General features: G+C 37.4%; 1 protein-coding gene across 26 annotated transcripts in view; it reads right to left on the bottom strand.

The window, feature by feature from the left end:
* The window catches only part of GPHN (gephyrin), a 675,135-nt gene that overhangs the window by 45,176 nt on the left and 604,684 nt on the right, over window positions 1–25,275 (bottom strand). For all 26 annotated transcript variants that reach the window (XM_034937122.3, XM_034937124.3, XM_034937127.3 and 23 more), the window contains 2 exons: window positions 24,227–24,380; window positions 15,000–15,121 (listed from right to left, as the gene is read on the bottom strand). In XM_034937122.3, coding sequence (XP_034793013.1) covers window positions 15,000–15,121; window positions 24,227–24,380 — 276 coding nt within the window. The remainder of the gene's footprint in view (window positions 1–14,999; window positions 15,122–24,226; window positions 24,381–25,275) is intronic.

Here is a 25,275-nt window from a genome sequence, read left to right as displayed (position 1 = left end):
GTCTCTACTAAAAATACAAAAAATTAGCTGGGCGTGGTGGCGGGCACCTGTAGTCCCAGCTACTCGGGAGGCTGAGGCAGGAGAATGGCATGAACCTGGGAGGTGGAGCCTGCAGTGAGCAGAGATCGTGCCACTGCACTCCAGCCTGGGTGACAGTGCAAGACTCCTTCTCAAAAAAAAAGACAGATTCTTGCTCTGTCACCCAGGCTGGAGTGCATGGCGCTACCTCTACTCACTGCAACCTCTGCCTCCTGGCTTTAAGTGATTCCCGTGCCTTAGCCACCCAAGTAGCTGGGATTACAAGTGTGTGCCACCATGCTTGGCAATTTTTTGTATTTTTAGTAGAGTTTTGCCATGTTGGCCAGGCTGGTCTTGAACTCCTGGCCTCCCAAAGCGCTGGGATTATAGGCATGAGCCACTGCGCCTAGCCAAAAATAATTCTAATACTAACATGAATCTTGATTTACTAACACTTCCCATTCATTTTCATTTGAATTATTAAATACCTAAACATTGTTCTCTTAGAGTACCAATATTACATGAAAACATTCTATAAGACAATTGCTTTAATGCTAAGAATGTATGTACTAGGCAACAGAAGATAAAGCCATTAATTGAAGACCTGAGTGTCACAAAGTCTAGAATCCTGTTTTATCTCTACTGCTAACTACCTAGATGATCCTGAAAAACTAGTATCATTTTTTTGGGGAAGGGGGTATTATTCTCTTTATCTATAAAATGAGGACATTTGGAGTATGTCTTTTTCATCTCTAACATTCACTGATTCTAAGAATTTGTGGTTGGTTGGGATCCAGATCAAGGGCAAAGCTATAAATTTTTTTAGGTTGACCCAGAAGTCTGAAGTCTACTTGAAAAAATACTAAGACTGCCCTATCCTTTAAAGGCTGGGAAAGTCCAGCCTTCACAACAAAACCGTCCAGGAAGCACAGAGGCTTGGACTGTTTATTTTTTGTACTTTAATAGAAGACTAGCAGCTTGCCATTTTGTGCTTTGCTAATTCAGGAATTGACACTTCTCTTCCTTTTGCCACTCATGATCCTCTTTCCCACTGTAACTCCATTCTCACCAGGCCCAAAGTACCCTAGCAGCTTCCAGAACCCTTAGGGTGAATCGAACTTTCAGTAGGGAGAGGAAAATACCAGCAACCTAAGTAACAACCAACTGGAGAGTGGAAGAATGAGCATAATATTTAGGATATCCCCTAGAGGTATAAAACTTCTGGGGCAATAGATAATTTTAATAACAATAATAAGCAATTAAAACACTAATACAGATTCAATTATGACATTAACACTGTGTTCTGGAACAAAATATGTGATTTTCAAATTTTAAGATTTAGTAGATGAAGGTAATTACAGTCCTTGTCAAAAATTCAATTAGTTGCTTGGAAGATCAAGTGGTAGAAATATCTCCAAGGATTGTGCAAAAGTGCAAAAGATAGAAGTCATGCAGAAAATAATAAGAAGACAGAGCAAGAGACTGACATACTACCAATAGGAATTCCATAAGGAAATAAAGGAAGAGATAGGGGGGAAAAGAGGAAAATTTCATTTATTTGAGAAGAGTTGGACTTGGAAATTGAAAAGGTTTACTAGGTTCCAGCCAAGATTGATTTAAAAAAAAAAAAGCAAAACAAAAACATAAACCTAAATATGTCCTGGTACAATTTTGGAATTTCAAAAATAAACAGAAAATCTTACAAGCTACCAAATATTTAATAGGAAGATTGGGTTACTAACAAAGGAAAAAGTAATATTGGCTTTGGACTTCTTACCTACAATACCAAAAACTAGAAAATAGTAAATTAACATCAACATATCTCTTCAAGCCATACAACCCTCAAATCCTACATCCAGTCATTCACCAATCAAAATGGAAGAATGATACTTGTTAAAATGCAAAGATTCAGATGACAAATCACCAAGTAATGTTCTGGAAAAATGACTGTAAATGAAAAAATGATTCAGAACATAGACTTCAAGGTAGGGGAAGTTGGAGGAGAGAAAACAGTAGTGAAACACACACACACAGTCCTTTATAAAAAATATAGCTAAATCTAGGCTGGGCACGGTGTCTCACACCTATAATCCCAGCACTTTGGGAGGCCGAGGCAGGTGGATCACTTGAGGTCAGGAGTTTGAGACCAGCCTGGCCAACATGGTGAAACCCTGTCTCTACTAAAAATATAAAAATTAGCTGGGCGTGGTGGCAGGTGCCTGTAATCCCCGTTACTCAGGACACTGAGGCAGGAGGATCACTTGAACCTGGGAGATGGAGGTTGCAGTAAGCTGAGATTGTGCCATTGCACTCCAGCCTGGGTGACAGAGTAAGACTCTGTCAAAAAAAAAAAAAAAAAAAGAAGAAAGAAAGAAAGAGAAAAAAAGAGAGAAAGAGAGAGAAAGGAAAGATAAAGAAGAAAAAAGAAAGAAAAGAAAAATTAAAAAAGAAAGAGAAAGAGAAAGAAAGGAAAAAGAAAGAAAGAAAGAAAATAACAAGTAGGGCAAAAAGTCACCAGGCAAATGTAAATAAGCAAAAAAGCAGGAGTAGTAATATTAATGTCAAAACGGGATTTGATGTTAAAAAAAAGAATAAAGAGACACAACAAATTGTGATAAAAGGAAACTTTGTAAAGGTGATGCAGCAGTATACAACTCTCTCACAAGACAGCGTCTCATTTCATCCAGACTTCCTGATTGTCCCACCAAATTCCTGCACATTGTAGGCACTCAGTAAATGAGCTGAATGAAACTTGATTTCAAGTCAGTCTATCCACAGTAGCTTTGGGAGTAAATAGTTTAGTTACTCAATTATAATATCATAGGCTAATAATATTGTCTGGGGATGAAAGAAAAGATACTGCTAAACATATAATCATAAACAGTACTTTGAGAAGGGATTAAGGTGAAACAATTGTATATTCAAATACCATGTAAAAGAGGAAGCCAACTTATTTGGCATTGCTTGGAGGGCAGAATTAGGGCTAACAGATGAAAGACACAGGAAGAAAGACTGGCTCTGTGTAATGGAAAAACATACTTTAACAGCCATCGAACAATAGAATGTGCTACCTCATGAGGCAGTAGAGATCTTTCTCACTAAAAGAATTCAAACAAAAACCTAACGGCTAAGTTGTTGCAGATTTTCCTTAACACCCCCATTGGGTGAAAGTCTGGACTAGCTAACATCAGAATAAGATACTGTGATTCTATGGAAATACTGAAAGTTACATAAACACAATGACTATTTTCTTTTCACATATAAACTGAAGCATAGAGGGAAACACCAATCTGACCTGACTGATGCAATTTGATACTTGTCTTGCAGATAATACTCTTCTCCCTTTCATTTTTGAACATAAGAAACATTTGCCTATTTGACTTGAGTGAAATGAATAACGGTATCTTTTCTTCCTAAAGCCATGACATTCATCTTCAACTTGGAAGATGGCTACCAATATTAATAGCACTCTCTGTAGAGTTCTAAGTTGATCACATGTCAAAGAACCACACACTTAATAGAAAGGTAGAAAAAGAGAAAGGAGAAGCATGTTTCAAAATAAATCTGTCAGAGAATGAATGCAGCTTTCTCAAAAGTGTATGTACTCATCAGTTTCTGTGAAGAAAGAATATATTCAGAGGGTATGACATCTTTTGAACACTGTATCTTTTCAGATTTCAATCTGATTGCTTTGGGGGCTCAATTCCAAAGCAACTTAAAAAAGTTAAGACTTTTTTTGCTTTTTAAAATTTACATCTGCCTCAAATTACTATAATCCTGATTCTGGCATAAAATTATTTTTGCTTTATCATGAAGATAAATGGTAAAGGCTCTGTCTTGGTTTTGAATTTTACAGCATTTACCCAAGTTTAGGATTTATGAATTTCAGAAAGAGTATTCAGAATGCAAATACATTTCTATTTTAAAATATTTAATATAAACACACAGATGGACAACAGCTGCTAATTAGTTCCTGTTTCATCTGTTACACCAACTGCAAGCTGCATCATTTTAAGATGAGTGAAGATGACACAGAGAAAAAGTCTAGGGTGTGTGGATTAAAGAATGTTGGCAGTTAATCATACCAAGGTAACAAAAAATAGCTGAGGACATCTATTAATCATATCATAGTTTCTTCAGAGGTCAAAGATAAATTCATTAACTACAAATCTTTTCTGGGTGTCTACTTCATGTATGGAATCAAACTACATACTACACATATAGCCATCATTTCATTCTTTTCCAGTCTCACTGGGTGTTCTGGGACCATGGAGTCATGTAAAGAAAGAAGAAAGCATGGTTCTTGCCTTTAAGTTTATAAGCTAGTGCAGAAAACTCATCAGTGAAAAAAAGTTAGAAAAATGAGTGAAATAAGCAATGACATTAATATCATCTGTTGAATTCAAATACATTAATTAAAATGAAAAAATATATATCATATATTTATATATAATATAAAGAAATGACAAAAAGGGTAAATGGGATAGAATGATTAGAATTAATTGGAGATAATTAGGACAGGCTTTCTGGAAGACATTACTTTTTATGAGTTTGGGGTAGGAAAACAATGTCTAAAGCTACAGTAATACCTAGAGGTTATTCATAGAAGAAACAGAAATGTCAACTGCAATAGCAACGCTTAAAGATAAAGGAGGGCAACTCTAACCGCTACATAAAAAGTCTATCACTGAGATCGGAAAGAACCTCTCGTCATTAAACACGTTTGTTAAGGTAGAAAGAATGTTCTTTGTTAACCAATAGAAAATGAGAAACCTCTGCTGAAAAATGATCAGAAAATAAATCTATCCCAGCTTGCCAGGAGTAAAAGAAAAAAAAAGAAGAAAATAAATCTATTATGTTGACTCAAAAATGAAAACTTTGCATTTTGAGCAGAAAAGGAGGTTCATGCCATAAGGAGAGCAGATAGTTTATAAAAATGACAAGAACCAATTAAATTCAGATCTAAATTATCGTTGATGATTAGAAAACTCCTACTTTAAGAACATTGGGTAAGCAATGAAAAATTAGGATGTGTTTGGTTCACAAATTGGAAGTTGTAAGGCACTGGGCTTTGCCCAAATAATCACTGTGCTGTTAAGTCTATCTTGATAATTCCTGCTAAATGTGCCAGGTTTTTAAGAACCCAATTTTCTATCTCAGTACTTGTCCTTCTGCTTCTTGCTTTAATATAAAGAGGTAGCTTCACAAATTCGCAGCAGCAAGAGGAGGCAGTTCAAATACAAAACATCAATCTATGACATAGTCAAGTAAGCCCAGGATTTGAGTGGGGCAGGCTTCTGTGATGGCAATTTTCCAGAAGGGGGAAATCTTCTTAATGATGGGAATTTCCCAGCCCTTCCTTCAGGCCTTGAAAGGCTAGAAGGTCCAAGTTGGCAGTTCAGAAGCTATATTGCTGAGCTGTCATAAAGTTGAATCCTTATTCAATACTTAAAATCAGTTTGAGGAATTATATAAACTCAATTAATGCTGAAATTTATTAAAAAAAATTTCCCCAAGTGGATTCTATTTGGATAATGATTACCGCTTGTTATATTCAAGAAGTAAATTTGTAAGATCTTTTCAAGCCTGAGAGAGCTGCTCCTCAATTTTTTAAATTAAAAGCCTGCTAAATCTATTTGGAATTTCTCCCAAGATGCTTTTCTTCAGAAATATAAAATGAACCACCCAGCCACAAAGCTTTACACTGTACATTTTTTGGGGACTTGCCTCAGGAATGCAACTCTACTGTCAGTACCATACTTTCTGGCCTGCTCCTATGGTCAAGGCTTTTGGACTTACTTTGAAGGGGCCCTGTAAGATTCTTCTGGACTGTTGTATAATTGAAAGTTTCTAGGTTTCATGGAAAGAGAGAATGGTATAGGAAAAGATGGCAGGGCTGTTTAATGTATCCCTACTAAGTGCTGTGGATATAGTGTTTACCAACATACACTTTGTCCTAGTATTCATGGAGCTTATCTGGTGGGAAAGAAAACAACCCTGGCCCAATACTCACAAATCCTTTTTCCACCCTGTTTAAGCCATACAAGACAACAACTTCTCAAAGCAAATTTATTAGGAAACTGAGAAAAAAGAAAAAAAAAAGCAGTAACAGAGAAAAATATATGTGCTCAAATGACCAATATCTTACTAAGTTCTGGCCACAACTGCTTGGCTAGCACATATAGCATTCAGTACTTATTTACCCATCTACATTTCTTTGTCTTCAACTCTTCCCCTACAGTAGCTCACACTGTCTAGGAGGACTAAAGGAGGCTAATAGGTTATTGAACCAGCCTCGGGGAAAAGAAAACTAGGACATCTGCTGTTCCATATTTAAGGTAGATCCCTTAGAAAATGGGCAAAAAACCTGAACAGACACTTCCCAAAAGAAGACATACAAGCAGCCAACAAACATATGAACATATGTTTAGGGATATGATCATTTAACATATCCCCAATCACAGAGAAATACAAATCAAAACCACAATGAGACACCATCTCACACCAGTCCAAATGGCTATTATTAAAAAGTAAATAATAGATCTTGGTGAGGCTGCAGAGAAAAGAGAACATTTACACACCGTTGGTGGGAGTGTAGATTGGTTCAGCCACTGTGGAAAGCAGTTTGGAGATCTCTCAAAGAACTGAGAACTACCATTCAACCCAGCAATCTCATCACTGGGTATATATCCAGAAGAAAACAAATCATCCTACCAAAAAGACACATGCACTCTTAAGTTCATTGCAGCATTATTCACAAAAGCAGAGACATAGAATGCTCTTCAATGGTGGACTGGATAAAAAAAATGTGGTGCATATACATCATGGAATAGTACACAGCTATAGAAAAGAATGAAATCATGTCCTTTGCAGCAACATGGATGCAGCTGGAGGCCATTATCCTAAGTGAATTAATGCAGGAACAGAAAACCAAATACTGCATGTTCTTACTTGTAAGTGGGAGCTAAACACTGGGTACTCATGAACAGAATGATGGCAACAATAGACACTGGGAACTACTAGAGGAGGGAAGGAGGGAGGGGGGTAAGGGGCCTAAAACCTAACTATTGGGTACTATCCTCACTACCTGGGTGACGTGATCATTGGTTCTCAAAACCTCAGCATCACCCAAAATACCCATGTAACAAACCTGCACATTAGCCCCTGCATCTAAAATTTAAAAAGTAGAAAATATGTAAATATACAAAGAATGCATTTGAGTGAAAAGAACAGAAAGAATAGAAAGGCACTGTGCAATCAAAAGAAGAAAGAACGACATGAAAATGAAGAAAAAGAATTTATAATGAGAGGTTGAAAATTCAAAGCCAATATATTACATTATTATTTTGTAGAATTCTAGATGAGGTAAAATAGTTGATATTTTATCAAGGGTAACATTAAAGACTTTCTTTCTTTCTCTTTCTTCCTGCCTTCCTCCCTCCCTCCCCCTTCCTTCCTTCCTTCCTTCCTCCCTCCCTCTCCCTTCCTTCCTTCCTCCCTCCCTCTCCCTCTCTCTCTCTCTCTCTTTCTTTCTTTCTTTCTTTCTTTCTTTCTTTCTTTCTTTCTTTCTTTCTTTCTTTCTTTCTTTCTTTCTAGTCAATGATGCTGCCAACCTATCATCTATTGGGGGAAAATATCTAATATGAACAGTTTATCACCATGGGTTCTGGAAAACAAAACATAGCTATGAAATACTTTTTATGCTTGGAGAAAACAAAATGTAGGTAGGCTAAGGTTTCTATTACATTAGTTATCTGTCAAGTTCTACAAATATATACTATGGCTAAATTTTCAAGTCTTATTATTTGAGCAATTGCAAAATAGTATGAGAAATAAAATTCAAAGTCAATATAGACATTAAGATTTTGCATTTAAGTATGTTTTCTATAATCTTTTGATTTAAACTTTAGTTGTATTACAAAATATTATAATTTTACTTAAAATGCAGCAAGACTTTGGCTTCTTTTTAATTTGCCTACTTATCACTATGTTTATGGCATTACACACCTAATAGTATTAATAGCTCTTACTTAGATTCAGATTCCTTAGATGAGCTGGTTGCCTCTTTTGTCCGTTTTGGAAAGTTTGATTACAGTTGTCAAACTGGTCCACCAAATTTTTAATAATGCATAAGGGGAATTTTTAGGAGGTTCTTTTATTATAAAAGAAATACAGTATATCCTCAGGGTAAAAATATTCAAGTATTTCAGAAATATTAAAAAAAAAAAGTAGAAGTGGCTGGGCACAGTGGCTCACACCTTTTATCCCAGCACTTTGGGAGGCCAAGGCAGGTGGAACACCTGAGGTCAGGAGTTTGAGACCAGCCTGACAAACATGGAGAAACCCTGTCTTTACTAAAAATACGAAATTAGCTGGGTGTGGTGGTGCATGCCTGTAATCCCAGCTACTTGGGAGGCTGAGGCAGGAGAATCGCTTGAACCCACGAGGTAGAAGTTTCAGTGAGCTGAGATCGCACCATTGCACTCCAGTGTGGGCAACAACAGCGAAATTCCATCTCAAAAAAAAAAAAAAAAAAAATTAGAAGCGCCCACCGCCACGCCCGGCTAATTTTTGTATTTTTAGTAGAGACGGCGTTTCACCATACTGGCCAGGCTGATCTTGAACTCCTGACCTTGTGATCCACCTGCCTTGGCCTCCCAAAGTGCTGGGATTAGAGGCACAAGCCACAGTGGCTGGCCCTTACCATCACTTTTAATTCTCTAACTTCTACCCCATATGCAAACTCTTACTACTAGAAATAACAGTTGGGTGTATAGGGTATTTCTACATATAAATACCTTCCCATGCATATACCATATTTATAAATATATGTTTGTTCAGTTGCTATTCAATGTGAGATAAAATTAAACATGTTATTCTGCAACTTGCTTTTTTCAAATAAAATGTATCTTGGGAAAAAAGTAGAAACAGCAGCCGGGCACGGTGGTGGGTGTCTGTCGTCTCAGCTACTCGGGAGGCTGAGACAGGAGAATCACTTGAACCTGGGAGGCGGATGTTGCAGTGAGCCGAGATCACGCCACTGCACCCCAGCCTGGGCGACAGAGCGAGACTCCGTCTCAAAAAAAAAAAAAAAAAAAAAAGTAGAAATAGGGTTGTGCTTAAAAGTATATAAACTCACATAAATTTGTGCCAATTCAGAATATCTAGGCTTTACTAGTTTCATATTTGGGCTGGGGATATAAGATTTGGTAGTCAGTCATTAGCATACAGAATGAAAAGGACAGAAAGCCAAGGGTAAGCCACGGGGAGACCTATATTTAGGGGAATGAGCATAGCAAAAAGAGCTATAAAAGCCAAGAAATAATAGATTTTGAGTGGAGAATGAAGATATGGAAATAGTATGTTGCTACACAGGAATATAAAATTGTGGTAAAGAGGCCTAACAGCTTGCTTTTCCAGGCATTTTGTGTTTACATACACATACCATTTTGAGGCTTTGTAATCCAGACAAAGATAATTCAACAGTGACACTGCTCTCTTCTACATAATAGACTTCAATATTTCTCTTTATTTAATCTCTTTCTTCTTATAGTTCCAAATTTGAGTTTAAGTTCTGGAACCTTCTAAAATATTTTTACTGCTTGGAATTTGTAATTCTTCAAAAGTAAGATCAGTATCTGTTTCAATTTTGTATCTTCCATAGCCTTTGGCTTAAAATTCATAGCAGACGCATGACTGATCTTACTATATTCTTGATACTTCCTGTGTTCCACAGACCTGCAGTTTGGTATAATTTTGGAGCTTGTCAGAGATGCAAAATCTCAGCCCACCCCAGATTTGTTAAAGTATAATCAACATTTTCAATAAGATCTCCAGACGACTCACAGGTACACAATCAATACTTCCTGGTGACTGATTAAACAATGAGCAAACAAATTGTATTGTTCTCCTTATTTCCAGTCTCCATCATTAGCTTATATGATAAATCTAGGTCAATTGATCTTTTTAAAATAATAGTTTTTTATGTCAATTCGGCAAAACAAAAACAAAAACAAAACCAAAAACCCAAACAAACCAAAAAATACCCAAACTTCAAATTTAACTGAATTGGGTAGTTTGGCAGCCTAAATTGCAAAGCCTTTTTTTTTTTTTATTATACTTTAAGTTTTAGGGTACATGTGCACATTGTGCAGGTTAGTTACATATGTATACATGTGCCATGCTGGTGCGCTGCACCCACTAACTCGTCTTCTAGCATTAGGTATATCTCCCGATGCTATCCCTCCCCCCTTCCCCCACCCCACAACAGTCCCCAGAGTGTGATATTCCCCTTCCTGTGTCCATGTGATCTCATTGTTCAATTCCCACCTATGAGTGAGAACACGCGGTGTTTGGTTTTTTGTCCTTGCGATAGTTTACTGAGAATGATGATTTCCAATTTCATCCATGTCCCTACAAAGGACATGAACTCATCATTTTTTATGGCTGCATAGTATTCCATGGTGTATATGTGCCACATTTTCTTAATCCAGTCTATCATTGTTGGACATTTGGGTTGGTTCCAAGTCTTTGCTATTGTGAATAATGCCGCAATAAACATACGTGTGCATGTGTCTTTATAGCAGCATGATTTATAGTCCTTTGGGTATATACCCAGTAATGGGATGGCTGGGTCAAATGGTATTTCTAGTTCTAGATCCCTGAGGAATCGCCACACTGACTTCCACAATGGTTCAACTAGTTTACAGTCCCACCAACAGTGTAAAAGTGTTCCTATTTCTCCACATCCTTTCAAAATCTGGTTCAAATTTCTACTCAATTTACCTGTCTTATCCTTCTACCTGAACCTCTTGTTCATTTCTAATTCTCTAGACACTATTTGTTTCTACTTCTCTACTTTGTGCATTCAGTTTCCTACTTGGATTAACACACTCTCTTTTCCTATCTAAATCCTACTCATTCTTTTAAGTTCTAGCTTGAAACTAGAGGTTTATAAAACTCTGTCTGACCAATCCAGCCCACAGTAGTACACAGGTATACAATATCTTGTCTTTATAATGATAGTAGAGAATTATGGATTGTCAATCTCAGGAAATTTAGATTCCATTTTTATCTCTGCCACTAACTAGTAGTATAATGCTGGGCAAGTTACTTAATATCTCTGGGTTTCAAAATGTGTCTCTTTAAAGAAAAAGACTATAGGAACTCCAACAGTACTGTGTTCCAAACAGTGTGAGAAAACAAGAAATGTATTTTAATATATATATAATGTTTACAAATGAATGATTTTCAAATATAGTTGTTAATTCTCAGGTATTTGAAGCATCCCTCCAGTAATCTTCATAGTACTATTAAATTAACCTTTTAAAATAAAAGGTATAGTAAGCAAAGGCCATTTAGTCCAACTCACTTCAAAGAGCTACAAAGTCTTATTCTTCTATTTTTACTTTGATTGTCAAAATTATGGCAGGTGATAAGAATAAGAGCTGAGAAATAGAATCATATAGAATTTAAAAACCAGACTCAAACCTTTTTTAATGATACAAATAGAGCTGTCACTCTCTACCCTTATCTGTCATAGTTGAGTAAGGTTCTGTGCTTACTGACTTTTTTTTTTTTTTTTGAGACAGAGTCTCGCTCTGTCACCCAGGCTGGAGTGCAGTGGCACGATGTTGGCTCACTGCAACCCCCACCTCCCACATTCAAGCGATTCCCCTGCCTCAGCCTCCCAAGTAGCTGGGATTATAGGCATGCACCACCATGCCTAGCTAATTTTTGTATTTTTAGTACAGACGGGGGTTCGCCATGTTGGTCAGGCTGGTCTCCAGCTCTTGATCTCAGGTGATCCGCCCGCCTTGGCTTCCCAAAGTGCTGGGATTATAGGCGTGAGCCACTGCACCTCGCCCTTATTGACATTCTTGAGCTATTTCTCTCCCTGCTTTAAACCTAGGGTACAGTTTCTCCCATGACTCTGCTTGTTTCCCTGGAGAGCTTTACCCAGATGCTTCTGTGTGACAATATTTGCTTTCCTTAGCAAATGGCTGAATAGGATGAAGAAGAATGAAGGAGGGTAGCCTTCACAGAATATCAATAGGCTGTAGATTAAATACCTTGTTTTCTTTGCTAAACTCCCAGCACAGATTTCCATTAGAACAATTATAAATTCTTTCCTCCCACATTCCACCTCTGCATTCTACACCATTCACTCTGGACCCCTTCAATATAGCACTCTAAGACTAAGAAAGCCTAGATTTGCATCAGTTTCTTTTTTTTTTAAATTGTTCTCAGTTTGATATAAGGTATTACTATTCAAGAAAAGGGTATACACTAGAGATTTGTACATTCACTGAATTGCCTTAACCTGTTTATAGTTTTGTTGTTCTTTATACTGTTTTCAAAGTATATTTTGGAGTTAAATGCAATATCACCATTATTAGGAAATGTTCACCACAAATTAACAGTGTGGATCCCAGAAAAATATCAGCATACCAACATGTTGGCCTTTCAATGATGTTTTGGCCTTTAGATTACTTCAAGATAATGGCAGTATATACAGTATATTAAGTAACCTCTTTAAAAAAAAAAGTATAACAGTAAGAGGGAGAATGGGCAGAATTATAGTCCAGAACAAATTAGGGTAAAAACAATTTAAAAGCTCCCTTTTTCCTTATACTATTTCTTAGAGCTCATTAACACACTTAGAGGTAGGGCCAGAGCCATTGGTAGGAGGGAAATAACCCTAAGAATCTGGTGTTTGTTCCATGAAGTTTCAAGCCTGCTTGCCTTATCTTTGTGTTTTCAAACTCTTGGATTTATCACTTCTCTTCTCAGAAGTTGATTTTGGTCTTTGGAAAAGCTGTATCTGGATAGGATAGTTTTTAAGTACTTGTATCTTAAAGGATAGGTTACTGCTAAGGCCCAAATTCAAATAACTGGCTTTTTCCCCCCTTTCCTTCCTGTACACTGGCTTTACTTTCCCTTCTTAGGACGAGGGGCCCTGGAGTCTCGCTTTGTTGCCCAGGCTGGAGTGCAATGGTGCAGTCTCAGCTCACTGCAACCTCCACCTCCCGGGTTCAAGTGATTCTCCTGTGTTAGCCTCCCGAGTAGCTGGGATTACAGGTGCGCACCACTACCCCCAGCTAATTTTCATATTTTTAGTAGAGACGGGGTTTCACCATGTTGGCCAGGCTGGTCTCAAACTCCTGACCTCAGGTGATCCACCTGCCTTGGCCTCCCAAAGTGCTGGGATTACAGGTGTGAGCCACCACTCCTGGCCAAACTTCTTCAGAGCTAAACATCCATGCAAATACAAATGGTGAAGATTTTAAAAAGAATGACATTTGAAAATACACCAGCTTCCACTCCAGTGTCCTCAGAGAAAGAAAAAAAAATCAGGAGGAAAGAAGAGAACTTCAAAAGGTTAGATGACATAAAAGCTACTACCTTTCAGGTTACTGGCAAGATGCTTGTGTCCAAGGTTTAGACCAGGGGCGTTCAATCTTTTGGCTTTCCTGGGCCACATCAGAAGAAGAATTGTCTTGGGCCACACATAAAATACATTAATGATAGCTAATGAGCTAAAAAAAAAATCGCAAAAAAATCTCATAATGTTTTAAGAAAGTTTATGAATTTGTGTTGGGCTACATTCAAAGCTGTCCTGGGTTGTACGTGGTCCATGGGCCACGGGTTGGAGAAGCTTAGTTTGTTTACTTATTTATTTTTTGAGACAGAGTCTCACTCTGTTTCCCAGGCTGGGGTGCAGTGTTACGATCTCAGCTCACTTCAACCTCCGCCCCCCAGGCTCAAATGATTCTCATGCCTCAGCCTCCCGAGTAGCTGGGACTACAGATATGTACCACCACACCTAGGCAATTTTTCTATTTTGTAGTAGAGATGGGGTTTCTCCATGTTAGTCAGACTTGTCTCCAACTCCTGGCCTCAAGTGATCCACCCGCCTTGGCCTTCCAAAGTGCTGGGATTACAGGCATGAGCCACTGTGCCTGGCCTGGACAAGCTTAGGTTAGACTATGTCCAGTGTGAGCCTAAGATAAAGTTCATAGCATGCCTTGTCAGATCCTACCTTGTGAATGGTAGGTCAGAACCTCTTCAAAAGCACATCTGAGTTTTGGGAAAGTACTCAACATAAGGGAAGAAGGATCCATGCTTAATGAGGTCTACACAGTGATGAGGTAGTGATAAGAGAGAAAGGGGATTATGGGTGATAGATACATCATGAGTATTTATCACTCAGATCTGTCTCTGAGCCTTGTCTCCATTGGGTTGATATTTGAGTATTACTAAAAGCAGGTGTAGCTCCAGTGAACTGGAAAGGGTGACTTTTGAAAGACAGCCAGGCAGCAGTGTTGCATGATACTAGGATGTTTAGAAAGTGTAGACTTGCTTTTGATCACACATGAGACAGCACTGGAGATTCACAGAAATACTTAGAAAACTTAGCAGAGGGCTGAGTTAATTCAGTAGATGGGGGTAATAGGCTCTTAAAAATTGAGTAATTATAGTCATTGTGCTTCCCTTTGTACTTTCAAGTAGGTAAAGCCTGGAGAAACAGGTTACATAAAGACACAAAAATCAATATGGAAGTCCTAGAAAAAAATTGTACTTAAATTTCAAAGAATTAGGTAGTGCTAATTTTGACAATCTCTCTTTCTCTTCTTACCTATGCTTTTCTTGTCTTTCTTGAAAGAAGTAAAAATGTGAATCAGAATAATGCCATCACTGTTAGCTCCATTGGGATAAAACCAAAACTATTACAAAAACATCCTTTGAAACCTAACATACTACAGGAAAGTAAAGTATTTCTCTTGTTTTCAGAGACATTCCAAGAAATCTTTATCTCTAAAGGACATAGATACCTCAATATTCTTTGGCTTCTGAAGAATGAGATAAGTGAAAATTATGACATTAAATTTCTGTCTCTTTAGCAGCAACTCCACCTAATGAGTATCCAAAAACTCGTATTTGTACAATACAAACTTTTCAGAATGACATCAAATACTTACTTGTCTCCTACAATACCCAAGTTGATCGTGGGGTAACCATGTTCCTGAATTGTTGCTAGAAGAGTTGAACGATTGCTGTCTCGAATCTTCCCTGGTAAGAGGTCATCTTCAGGATTTAGCAGCTACAAAGCCAAAAAACCACCACAAATTATTCTATTAGGTTAATGTTGCATATTTCTAATGAAAAAAAAATCTACTAAACTGAGTTTAGCATATCTAGCACCTACAATGGTATCTGGCATTTTGAAGGTGAATGCCCAAAGGATCTTTAAATACATATTGAAAGTATAGGAGGATGAGAAAATGTTCCTATGGAAGTCAAAAAACACTCTGAAATTTCACTGGTGATTGAACTGCATGCAAAATATCCCACCAGGTTGGGCTCCAATTTGATAATAATGCTCTGGAGATACTGGCCAAACTAAATAAAACAATTACCTTTTTTTTCCTCCCAATATTATTTTCCAATTTGTCTTCCATTGGGAATATTTGAGGTATAGATTGTGTGACATGATATCCTTAAGTCTGAACAGAATAATAGTTTATCTTTTCTTTCAAACTTTTTTGTCTCTTTTCTGAAGTGGGGTCAACAGTATCAAAGAAGCTAAGCTTATGTGAAGGAGAGGAAGACAGATGTTTTGTCTCTGATACTAGCAAACTTAAGTAATACTTAGCTACATGTATGCACAATTCCATTATTCTGAACTGAATTAATCTTTAGAGATTTAATATCTACTATGTCTACGAAGAAAATTAACGAAGCTTATTCTACCTTAGGATGTTCCAATGAGGTAGTCAGATTGTAGAGTAGGAAGAGCTTTGGATTCCAACAGGGTTCAAATTCAAGTTGACAAAATTCTTTGTCTTAATTTTCTCATTTATAAAATATAGTAATAATAACTACCTTGCAAGGTAATTGTTAGGAGTGAGATAATGAACATTCAGTTTATGCAGATAAATGTACAATAAATGTGATTCTCTTTCCTTTCTTTATGACATATGACATCAAAGGATCACCTACTTTCCTCCCAATTGTTCTCATATTGTTACCCCTAGATGCTAGTACAGATGACATCAGTTTATAATGTGAACATAGACTATTAGATTATAAAATACCTAAGAGTAGGGGGTCCTTCACATACACAGACACATTCTTACAACAATTTATGTATCAGTTTTAAGATATGCTTTGATTTCAGAAATTATAAAGTAAAAAAAAAAGTACTTACTTGAAGTGAGAAAACCTGGACTATTATTTTACGAGGTTAAAGGCAAGCCTGCACATTTAAGATGTTTTAGCTACTAATATGGCCAACACTAGAGCTTATTATATGAATTCTCCCAGACAATAACCACAAGTCCTAATCTTCCTTCAGACTCATTAGTGATAGTATGTGGCCAGATTTTTGACTTTATATTGGAAAAGTAGTAGCTTTGCAACCAACTGTCCCCTTACAATAGGCTACAGAAAAACTGTGACCATCTTATTCAGTGTCACCAGGGAGTCTTCCCTTCAAATACTTACTAATTTAACTTAATCAGATGCCATGTGACATTGTAACCCACTTTCATTCTTAGTCCCTGGCAGTACTTGGAAAATTGCTACTGCAATGCTAACATAGATTAATTTTCTGATCTTAATTAACACAGTTATTAAAGTGATTATAATTTTATAAGGGGCAAGGCTTGCAGCTCTTTAACTCCATTAATCAAACTAGTTGCTTTAGAAAGAAAAATGTGTGATTATATCATTTTTTTCAAAGCAGGGTATTGACCACGAACTAAGTAAGATTCCTCTGTTATCAGGGTGTTTTCTTTGCTATTTATGTTCCTCTCTGTTATTTTGCTGCAAACAGTTCCAGAAATAACGGAAAATTAGAGATCACTGGAGAACCCATTATTTGTCTGTAAAACTGACATAACGAAAAAATAGCTAGTTAAATGAGGGTGTGGGATTTACAGTGTATTTTAAATAATTTCAAATAAAACAATACAGAATTAAATGGAAGAGTATAAGGCTAAATATACTAGAATAAACTCACAATTTTTCCTTTTAAAACTGAATCTTATTTTCTGTTATACTTCCAGTTATCTTGGGAATGATGTCTGAAATTTATTACAGTTTCAAAAGAAAAAAATATGAGGTAAAACAAAACATAACCCATCATCTCCATATCAAGTCACCAAGTTCAATTTCCCATTTTTGGTATTATCAATGGTACCACTATCTTCCCACCTTTTTTTTTGAGATGGAGTCTTATTCTGTTGCACAGGCTGGAATGCAGTGGCGCAATCTCAGCTCACTGCAACCTCCACCCCCTGGGTTCAAGCGATCTTCCTACCACAGCTTCCTATCTGGGACTACAGGCGCACACTACCATGCCTGGCTAATGTTTGCATTTTTAGTAGAGACGGGGGTTTGCCATGTTGGCCAGGCTGGTCTTGAACTCCTGATCCCAAGTGATTCACCTGCCTCAGCCTCCCAAAGTGCTTGGATTAGAGGTGTGAGCCACCATACCTGGCCACTATCTTCCCACTTTTTAAACATTAAACTTTTTTGTTGTTGTTTGTTTTTGTTTTTGAGACAGCATCAAGCTCTTGTTGCCCAGGCTGGAGTGCAATGGCGTGATCTCGGCTCACTGCAACCTCTGCCTCGTGGGTTCAAGCGAGTCTCCTGCCTCAGCCTCCTGAGTAGCTGGGATTACAGGCATGCGCCACCACGCCCGGCTAATTTTGTATTTTTAGTAGAGATGGTGTTTCTCTACTGTTGGTCAGGCTGGTCTCAAACTCCTGACCTCAGGTGATCCGCCCGCCTCGGCCTCCCAAAGTGCTGGGATTACAGGCGTGAGCCACTGCGCCTGGCCTAAACATTTAACTTTGTTTTCCCCTTTGTAGCCCACTCTTCCCAAAAGCCTCAATCATTAAGAATATTCTAATCCATCTCTTCCTTGACCCTACATTTTCATTCACTCTTTTACTACCTCCCAAAATAATTCTAGGCATTCATTACATTATGTCTGAATTTCTGTGAAAGCCTTATAATTGGCTGCCTTGCCTACAAACTATTTCCTTCTGAGAAATAAAACAGAAACATCAACTTGCAAAACTATACCATTATTTGCATAACAGCTAAACTGTACCAAACCAGGACATGTAACTTGAAATAAATTGTTTTTAACACAAGCTTGTTCAGATCCATATACTTTAAGATAAGATCATGGACAACTTGTTTTAACAGTAGTTCCACATGGATTCATATGCTCTGAAGATAAGACTGATTGTGATCCACCAATTCACCTATTTTACAAATTCCGACCAATCTCTGCTCGGACTTTGCTTAATAACTTCTACCTTAAAACTATCCCATGGCCAACCCTAGTCCTCAAAATCCTATAAATACCCTCATAAAAATCTTATGACTTCCCAGTTGTGAAACACCACTGAGACTCTGTTGAAGGGTAGCAGAATATACTACCCCAAAATATGCCAGCGTAACAAATATTTTTTAGCCGAAGGCACTTGAGAAGAAAAATACAAGAAACGCTCTCTGCTTTTCTCCTGTTTGCCTAAAAGTAGGACATAAATTAAGAAAGGTAACTCCCCCCGCGACCCCTGGAGGGATAAATTTTTTTTTTTTGAGACGGAGTCTCGCTCTGTCGCCCAGGCTGTAGTGAGTGCAGTGGCGCGATCTCGGCTCACTGCAAGCTCCGCCTCCCGGGTTCACGCCATTCTCCTGCCTCAGCCTCCCGAGTAGCTGGGATTACAGGCCCCCGCCACCACACCCGGCTAATTTTTTTGTATTTTTAGTAGAGTAGGGGTTTCACCGTGTGTTAGCCAAGATGGTCTCAATTTCCTGACCTTGTGATCCACCCGCCTAGGCTTCCCAAAGTGCTTGAATTACAGGCGTGAGCCACCGCGCCTGGCCCGAGGGATAAATCTTTGGACACTTATCAGCCTGCAGATGGCGCCAGAGGAATTTATATATCAAACTTTATTAACTAGCCTTTAATCTATCATTAGTTTCCCATATATTTGCCTTCCCACAAATTGCCGGCCCTAGAGACTCAAGGTCCTTTTCCTTTGTCTCATCACTTCTCTAAGAATGTACTGTTCTTTGCTGAAGATGCTATTTAAGCCAGACTTCTCAGCCATCACTTTAGGAGTTACTAATTTTCCCTTGGGTATGTCCCATATATACACGAGGTATACATGTTAACTAACTTCTCTTTTTTTCTTGTTAATCTATCGTTTATAGAGGTCCCAGGTAAGAACTCACAAGGGTAGAGGAAAAATTATTTTTCCCTCCCCAACATTGTCAAGTTGATGTTTTCTTTTTCTCAGAAACTTTAATATAACCATTTTGTATGATCAACAGGTTTCCCTGGTGGTCTTTGTATTAGGATTTTGGTATTATGAAAATCCTACCAAGACTTAGGCAGGAACTCTTGCCACCAGTTATATTATTGGTTATACTGTATTTCAGTGAGGTCTCTTCTGCCTTTTTGCTTGGGCGGATTCCTTGTCTATGATGCTTAGATTAACTCCAGCCCTTGTTTTGAGGTCTGATCGTTTTTTTGCTGAACTCCCAAAGACAGCTGATATTGTTTTTGTTATAAGTATAAGGTTTCCAGAATTGTTTGGTTATCTGATTGGATTTATACTAATTTTTGTTTTTCTTAGTAAAGATTTGAAACTGGCCATCCTATCTGTCAGTTGGCCACATTGTTGTGTGCCTATACGAACTTTTCTTAGTTTTGTCTATGAGAAACTGGCTTTGGGAGAGATTTCCTCTCTACCCATTCTAGCTTGTTAGGTTTCAGGGTTAGCTGCCAGGGGTTCAACCTTTACTGTTGAGGACTTTAGGTACAATATTTAAGTGCTATTTTTCCCTTTTGAATGACCAGTAGCTAATGAATTCATGGGTTCATTTAATAATAAACTTGCACTATCTCCAGGCATAACTCTGGCTTCTGTTTTCTCTTTCACACATTTATCTTTCTAAAAAGCATAATTTCATCAAGGACAACCTGGAATTGCAGTGGTCATTTTGAAGTACTTTTGATATGACTACAATTATTCACTTGAAAGTACTTTTAAAGACTTAATTAATCCTATAGTCTTGATGGAATTATCAAGTGCCCAAGATACTATTTGACCTGGTTGTAATGACTTCCTTTCTTTCTCATGTATTGAAATGGGTTTGCTTGCATTTAAGGCTTTCCCACTCTTTGCAAAGAGAAGGTGATTTGACTTTTATAGTGGTCAGTAACTCTTTACATATTTGTGGTAATCATCTCACTTTCTTTCTCTGTCTTCTAGAAAACTTAACCTATTAATTGATCAAAACTCAATTCTTGTTATTATGGATACACCCAGATAGTTCAGATACATAGGTCTAACACAAAAAGAGGGAGAAAAGTCAATGAGCTCTCATGAAGAATGTTCCTGTTCCAAATAGCTTTTAATAAAACTCTGGGGAAAAAAAGGTTTAACTGATAGTTAAGCTAATTGCCTGGCTTACTAGGTTACAAGATAAGAAGGGAAGAGAAACATTTAGATCTTTTAAACATAATTTAAGGAGTCTTTAAGAATTTGGTTTAGAAATACAGAGGTTTACAAATTGTACTAGAAAATAATTAATATAATATTTCCATTAAGATGACTCTGGACAGATTTGATTGGCTTAATAATTTTGGCTTAAAACCTGTCCTGTGTAGTGGCTATGGTAGCATAAGCCTGTAGTCTCAGCTACTTGGGAAGCTGAGGTGGGAGGATCACTTGAGCTTAGGAGTTTAAGGCCAGTCTGGGCAAAATGGTGAGACTCTTTCTTTCTTTTTTGGATTATGAATGAGTTTTCTTTTTCTATTTTTTAAACATTTTTCATTTCAATAGATTTTTGGGGAACAGGTGGTATCTGGTTACATGAATAATTTATTTAGTGGTAATTAGTGAGATTTTGGTGCACCCATCTCCTAAGCAGTCCTGCCCTGCCCTCCCCTCCTTTCCTTGTTTCTTTTCTTTTCTCTCTTTTCTTTTTGCTTCCCCTTCCCCTTTTTCTTTTCCTTCTGTTTCTTTCTTTCTTTTTCTTTCTTTCTTTCTTTCTTTTCTTTTCTTTCTTTTTCTTTTCTTTCTTTGTCTCACTCTGTTTCCCAGGCTGTAGTACAGTGGAATGGTCATTGCGCACTGTAACCTCTGCCTCAGCCTCCTGAGTAGCAGACACTACAGGGGCATAGCATCATGCCTGGCTTGTATTTTTTGTAGAGACAGAGTTTTGCCATGTTGCCCAGGCTGGTCTCAAACTCCTAGCCTCAAGTGATCTACCCATCTCGGCCTCCCAAAGTGCTGGGATTACAGACATGAATCACCACAGGTTGCATATCTAAATTTTAATATGCACAGTTTGTTGAAATCAACGAATACAGAAATCAGCTATTCCATGTTAGCTATAGTTGATAACTCTATAACCCCAATTTTGAAATAATTTGCTGGTCCTTAACAAGCTCATACAGTAATAAAATACTGGGGCAAGTTTTAGAGTATACATAGACATCTTGTACGGCACTCTTTGGGTTGCCAAGGCAACTGTCCTGCTTACCAATATGTCATATGAGATTCAAGAAGTGGACATATGTGAAACCATATATATCTTTTTTTTTTTTTTTGAGATGGAGTCTCTCTCTCTCTCACCCAGGCTGGAGTGCCGTGGCACGATCTCAGCTCACTGCAACCTCCGCCTCCCGGGTTCAAGCAATTCTTCTGCCTCAGCCTCCCAAGTGGTTGTGACTACAGGCATGTGCCATCACACCCAGCTAATTTTTTTGTATTTTTAGTACAGACAGGGTTTCACCATGTTGGTCAGTCTGGTCTCGAACTCCTGACCTCAAGCGATCCTCCTGCCTTGGCCTCCCAAAGTGCTGGGATTACAGGCGTGAGCAACCATGCCCGGCCTGAAACCATATGTATCAAAGGAAACTAAAACCAATAATTAAGGAAAGTTTGTACTGTGACTGGGTAAATTATGGCCTTGCTACATTAAGTGCAATTTCTTTTGCCCTCTCTGAAAATAGGTAATTTTTTTTTTGCTATTGTTTTCTAGGTATCTGAGAATTTCAAGCCTTCAGGAGAGATAATATGCTTTATTTATCTCTTTTTTTTTTATCACCAATTTCCAGTAAAGTGCCTGGCACAGAGGTACCCAATTATCTGCTGAACAAAACTAAACTATATGATCATAGAGTCATAATAAAAACTAACTTTGAATAAGAGAAAGGGAGGAATGTTGAGCTATATGGAACCAGAGATAATATAATTTAGAAGCATTATTCTCTTGGAAAACTGTGGTATAGTTTAGTATAGCAGGCCTGTTAAAGTAGGGGAATAAGTCATGTAGAATTAGTCAAAGCTTCTTCAAGAGTAATAAGCTCTGTGGGGGCAGGGAACTAAGACTACAAACTCTTCCCTAGATTTCATGATATAATACCATCTCTATTCTCACCCCATTACCTTAGCCTACTTCCAGTAAATAGTTTTAATTGAGTGTAAAAGGTAGCTTAAACAAAACACTAACAATATACTCTGTGGATAATTGAGAGGATGAGTCCAGACCTACAAAAGCATGAGAGAGAAATATAAGCAATATCGCTTAAACAGAGTTTCCTATCAACTAAATAGTTATTATGAGTGTGTTAATTCTTATTTTACTTTATTTTGAGATAGGGTCTCACTCTGTCACCCAGGCTAAAGCGCAGTAGTGCCATCATAGCTCACTGCAGCCTTGAATTCTTGAGCTCAAGTGATCCTCCCACCTCAGCCTCCCCAGTAGCTAGGACTATAGGCATGTGCTACCATGCATAGCTATTTTTAATTTTTTAGTAGAGGCAGGGTCCCGCTATGTTGCCCAGGCTGGTTTTGAACTCCTAGCCTCAATTGATCCCCCTGCTTCAGCCTCCCTAAATGCTGGGATTACAGGAATAAGCCACCATGCCTGGTCCATGAGTGTGCTACTGTTTAGCTTTCTCAAACTCCATGAACTTACTTGTTGCACAAAGCATGTAAGTAAATCATAAAAAAGAATAGTTCATTGAGTCAACCAGTTTAACAAAAATTTATTTCTGATGCTATATATAGTGTTATTTGGTTCTAAGGATATTAAAATCATTACTATGTAGATCAAATTGAAAAGAATGTTTTTTGTCAATCAATAGTTTTTGGAAATGACTAGTGCATATATACTGGGAAGTAAGCACATCTGGAATGTTGATTTAGCTATCTATTTGCAAAATAAAACAGTCTATTCTTTTGCTTTAACCAAAAGGACTATAAGGTCATAAAAAGACCTCTGAAAATTTTCATTTCCAAGACTTCAAGAAATTAAAAATAATGATGGGTTTATTTTCAGAACAAAGAGATTTTTAAAAAATCCCGCTAATCTTTTCTTTAATAGTAAGGTCAAAGGAATTATTAATACTTTAAAAAATCTCAATAGTTTCTGATTCTTTTATAAGGTTTTGAGTTTCCAGCAGATTCACTTTTTAGTATTCTCCATTTGACCTTGGAGCTTCTGACTGAAGTTTTGCACAACCTAAGCAAAACAGGCAATAGGAAGTTTTTCAAGAGTTCTCAGAAAGAGATGGACTAAATTCTCTTTTCTAAATCAGGAATGAAATGACATTTTGACCCATTCTAAACATCATGCCACTAGAGATGCTATCTTTAGGGAGAGAGAGAGAAAAAAAAAACCTGATTATCAAATCCCTCTTGGTGATTAAAGATCAAATGGAACTTTTCACAAGAAGTGCTAGCCATGATGTCCTGATTCATTGATACTTCCCACACAGAAGTAGCTCATCATTTCAGCAGCAGGATGGGCACAATTCATTGTCTAAACAGAAACAGTACTGAGTTTGTATAGTTTAATATCTATAGCTAGCAGCTAAAGTTTTTTTGCTTATGTGTACTGACTTTGTGGAAAGGCCATTGGTTATAATATTTCATTCTAATAGAAGAGAACATTTCATAATACATAATTTTTACTAGTTCTTCTTTGTTCTCATATTCTGAACTTGAAACTATCCTAAAGCCAATTTATTGTTTCCCTGTTATAAGAATGTGGATCCACTGGTATGATCTATAATCTACAACATTCTATTTACAACACAGAACATATGTCAGAAATACCTTTATCTTACGGGCCCTCTCCCCACTCCCTCCATTTTTATTTTTAATACCTCATTCCCTGTTGACATGACTGCAACCACTGGAAACTTATTAACTTCAACCTCTGTGACACCTACAGTTGCCAGAAGACCAATCTCTGAGGGGCCCATGTGGGTTCCTTTGGCCAAAACACATTCCCCTCTTTTAATGTCATGGCCGATGGGTCTGAAAGTCAAAGCAGAACCATAAGCAGTGTGATTAGAGAACAACATTTTCTCAACTCAGAGGGAAACTTTAGTGTCAAAAAAGGACATTCAAGAAGACAAAAAAGTCTAGAAATAAAGTAGTAGGAAAATAATGAATTGAAGGGATTCTAAAAATCCTATGCTTTTTTAATTTTAAAAGTTAAATCACACAACAGAAAACAGAAATAGGATTTGAATATATTACTGCTAAAGAAAAACATGTTACTTCATATTTGAAATTTTTTTTTCCTGAGTACCTGTGAATAAAATTACTTTACAAATTGTTTTGTGTTACATTATAGTAAAAATACCAATTGTAAACTTTCTTTGATAAGGCAAGAATTTGTATGGCAATATCTAGCGGCATTAATGATAAGAGGTCCACAGCTGGCTAGCTTTGTCAAGGAGAATAATGCTAATGAGGTTACAGTCATAGAGGTAATTTCCATATGGACCACTTAGGTTGGTCCTGATCTGTGGCTACTGAGGTACATTAACCTTGGTGTGCTGCCATAGGGATGGGAGAAGTGTAGCTTCATTACAAAGGGATGTTCAGCAAATTAGTATTAATGGAATCAGGGTAAACATATTCCATTTTAAGAAAAATAATTTAAGGTATATGCACTATTTATCATAGCAAATAGCCTCATCTTTGTATATAACAAGGAACAGATTATTCCATTATTATTGGTAGTCACTAGAGCATATGCTATTAGTTAATTGTGTAAATACCCAATTCTGGTATTATCTGAGTTGATACCAAATTCCAGATTATTTAGGGATGGGATTGAGTAATTCTGGATTATCTAGGAGTAGAATTAACTGTAGAATATGTAGGCTCATGACTTTACCTCTTTCTCATCTTGCTTTTGACT

This window comes from Pan paniscus, chromosome 15 (genome assembly GCF_029289425.2).
Source record: "Pan paniscus chromosome 15, NHGRI_mPanPan1-v2.0_pri, whole genome shotgun sequence".
NCBI classification, from domain to species: Eukaryota; Metazoa; Chordata; class Mammalia; order Primates; family Hominidae; genus Pan; species Pan paniscus.
Note: the sequence above shows the minus strand (reverse complement) of the source record. Positions and strands in the feature narration are given on the sequence as shown.